Source organism: Coffea arabica, chromosome 4e, assembly GCF_036785885.1.
Source record: "Coffea arabica cultivar ET-39 chromosome 4e, Coffea Arabica ET-39 HiFi, whole genome shotgun sequence".
In the NCBI taxonomy this organism is placed as follows: Eukaryota; Viridiplantae; Streptophyta; class Magnoliopsida; order Gentianales; family Rubiaceae; genus Coffea; species Coffea arabica.
The window spans coordinates 46,346,761-46,350,105 of NC_092317.1; the positions used below are offsets into that span (position 1 = coordinate 46,346,761).

The window sequence follows — 3,345 nt, forward strand, 5'->3', positions numbered from 1 at the left end:
AATTGTTGCAGTTCTCTTCTGTGCATACTGCAATCGTCAGATTTGCTAATTAATCCTTTTAAGTTCTAAACTAGAATTTTGCCCGTGCCTTAGCACGGTCTTTTTTTTATTCATTGTGAATTTATACAAATATAAATAATTTAAATATAAAAATTAACAACAATCCTACATGTCCATTCATATTAACTTTAAAAAATTAATGTATTCTAAATGTTAAATTATTTACTAATTTTTAAAACTTTGTTTACATACTTTCACAATAATATGATAGTATACATCAAATAATGTATCCCACATCAAAAACTTGACAGATATTCTTTTTTTATAACTATTTTTTAGATAATTTAAATTTTTATAATGACCACAAATCTAGAACTATATATATTCACATTTAATTAAGTAGAAAATATCCAGCAATCCGTTTTTTTTTCAATAAATATTTGGTTTCCAACGATATTGGTAATTCTGTAGGTGTAACAATTATTTCTCTTTTTTACACTAAGTTAATTCAAAATTAAAGGAAGAGATGATAAATAATTTGAATACTAATCAACGATATGGTGATGAAAGAAAGTAATTTACGGAATATGTAAGATTTTAATAATTGTAATTTGAAAAAGGCATTACTATAGTTCTATATAATAATTTGATAGAAAGCAGATATCATTAAGATAAGATTAGTTATTTTTTAAATTTATTTTAAAATTAGGGATAATTTTATAACATATATATTATTTAATATGGGTAAAATCCGAATGACCCATAACTCGTTAATTCTCTTTAATTAGGCATGCTACATAGGAGTGAGAAACACTCTAATTAAAATAGTTACTTATATATATATATATATACATAGATTTGGGATATGTAAGATTTCAATAATTGTGATTTGAAAAAAAGTTTTATTATAGTTCTTTATGTAATAATTTGATAGAAAGCAGAATCATTAAGATTATATTAGTTGTTTGTTAAAGCAATATCATTAAGATAAGATTAGTTATTTTTAAAATTAGAGATAATTTTTAAATATATAATATAATCCAAATAGGATTCAATATGGGTAAAATCCAAGTGATCCATAACCTGTTAATTCTTTTCAATTAAGCCTACTACGTAGGAGTGAGAAATAACTCTAATTAAAATATATATAGATGAGACTGGTCGAGATAGGCTCAAGATCCAAAAAATTTTCAAATCTGACAATCAAACTTAAAATAAATTCAAAATCTAGCAACCAAAAAAAGGAAAATAAAAATTCTCACTAGAAACCCTTAGGAGAAATAGAAAACTCTCATTAAGAAAATTTAGGCGATATTTTATTAGAAAAATAAAACAAAATGAAATTTATGCCAGGGAGACTATGGAGGAAGGCCTTTTGAGAAGAGGAGAAGAAGCAGAGGCAAATTAGAGAAAAGTAGAAGCAGAGAGAAGTTGATTTTGGGATTCATTAGTAGCAGGTACTACGTAATTGAAACAAGATGATCTTGAAGTTTTTCTTATTTTTTTTCTATTGATTTCTTATTTTTTTTTTGTATTGATTTTACTAGTATTGGTAGGAAAGCTTTGAATCCCAATCTTTGCTACGTAAAGAGAGCTTAAATACCAACTATTATCGGCATAGAAATTATTTGTTAAATTTTATTTGTTTATATCATCAATACATTTTTTAATTACCTTTTTATCTCACATACATCACATTAAAAAGTACTACAGTACTTTTCACAAAATTATCCTAAATAGTCTACTATCCAGACACTTGGATTGTTCAAAAATGTTACATACATAAATAGATAATAATACTGCAGCAATAGAAGGGTAATTTGTAATTTTTTTATGTTTGGTGCCTTTATAGTGGCAAAATATCTGAAGGATATGGTCACTTAGCAAAAGCTGAGTTCAATAACCTTCACGAATTGTCTCAAATCAATTCGTTTATCTTCATTGTTGCTGAACCCAATAATCATCCTTTGGCATTCCAATTCTGAAAATTCTGTGTAACCTAACGCGCACAAAGTTTTGTCCAAGTCTTCTGCATCTATGTAGCCATCTTTGTTAACATCAAACACGTCAAAAGCTTCCTTCACTTCTTCTAGACTAGGTTCAGTTTCTTCAAACAAAGTTGAAATTTCACCTAAGCCTAATCTTCCTTCAAACTCATTTGCACTTGAGTCCCAAGAAATTCCCAGCTTTTCCATCACTATTTCAATATCTTCCTTGATCAATACCTCGTTTTTGACGTCTTCATTGATGCATGGTTTCAAGAATGAGGCTACACCGGCCTCATCCACATTTCTCCTCTTTCCGGCAAAACTACTCCAGCAGCCCTCAAATGTACTAATGAGGGATTGAGAATATGATTGAAACAAGAAGCGAAAACATAAATACAAATCTTGAAGTCTAGCAATCCAAATGAGGATTTTACATGTCAAAGTGAAAATCGCAATTGATAGTGGATTTTCATCCTTGGTGAGCATTGAGATGAATTCCATTGTTGAAATTGAGTTGATCGTTTCCATGACAATTTTTTTTTTTGTGGGAGAAATCAGGCCAAAAAAAAATAGAATAATGGAATGGATGTCTTTTATTTGCTTGTGGGATGTTGCGAACGGATAAAAGTTCCAATATTGTTGGGTTTTCTCGAACAGGTGCCATAGAACATCATGAATATATAGAAGTGAAATTACCAAAGTCTTGGTCAAATGGCAATCAAGGAAAGTGCAACGAAACTGTAACAAAGTTTCCATACAGTATTTGACAATGACCTTCATGGCTTTGGAGTAACGCGTAAGAGTCGTCAAGGGAACTTCGTGGCACTTAACCTTGCAACGTCAAGCATCCAATCATGGCTCTTAGTCCTTTATTAAAACGGATAATATCAAAAACCTCCCTCGAGATTTCTCTTAATATCACCTAATACCCTTAGATTTTAAAAATATCACTTACCTCCCTTACTTTTATTCTTTGTATACAAAATTTTTAAAAACCCTAAATTTTCCTTCTACTTGCTAAATAAAAATGCTTCTAGATCACTTTGTTTATTTCAATAAAACCATCATATAAAAAATAATTTCTAGTACTATTACCACATCATAATACTATAATCCATAAAAATATATATTTGAAAAATAAAAAAGATATTTACAAAGAAATACAGTTGACTAATTTAACTCTATATGTTCAAAACCAATTTCTGATAAACTTTATCTTTTTTTTTTTCAACTTCTTCTCAATTGGTGCCCAAATCTTTAAATTATACTGCTCATTATAAAAAATAACTTAAAATAAGCAAATAAATCATACCCCACTCTATCACAGTTATAAAAAGTAAAAGATAACAAAATTCAA

The 3,345-nt window shown here is 28.4% G+C and overlaps 1 protein-coding gene across 1 annotated transcript; it reads right to left on the bottom strand.

Moving 5' to 3' along the window:
* Window positions 1-1,880: 1,880 nt before the first annotated feature.
* On the bottom strand, window positions 1,881-2,489 carry LOC113741082 (probable calcium-binding protein CML46). Its single transcript, XM_027268567.1, has one exon. It carries the CDS (start codon window positions 2,487-2,489, stop codon window positions 1,881-1,883), a length of 609 nt encoding a protein of 202 aa, XP_027124368.1.
* Between the last annotated feature and the right edge of the window lie 856 nt (window positions 2,490-3,345).

What these genes read in the sequence shown, in the direction of transcription:
- LOC113741082 (XM_027268567.1), bottom strand. Translation starts at nt 2,489, where the DNA reads ATGGAATTCATCTCAATGCTCACCAAGGATGAAAATCCACTATCAATT.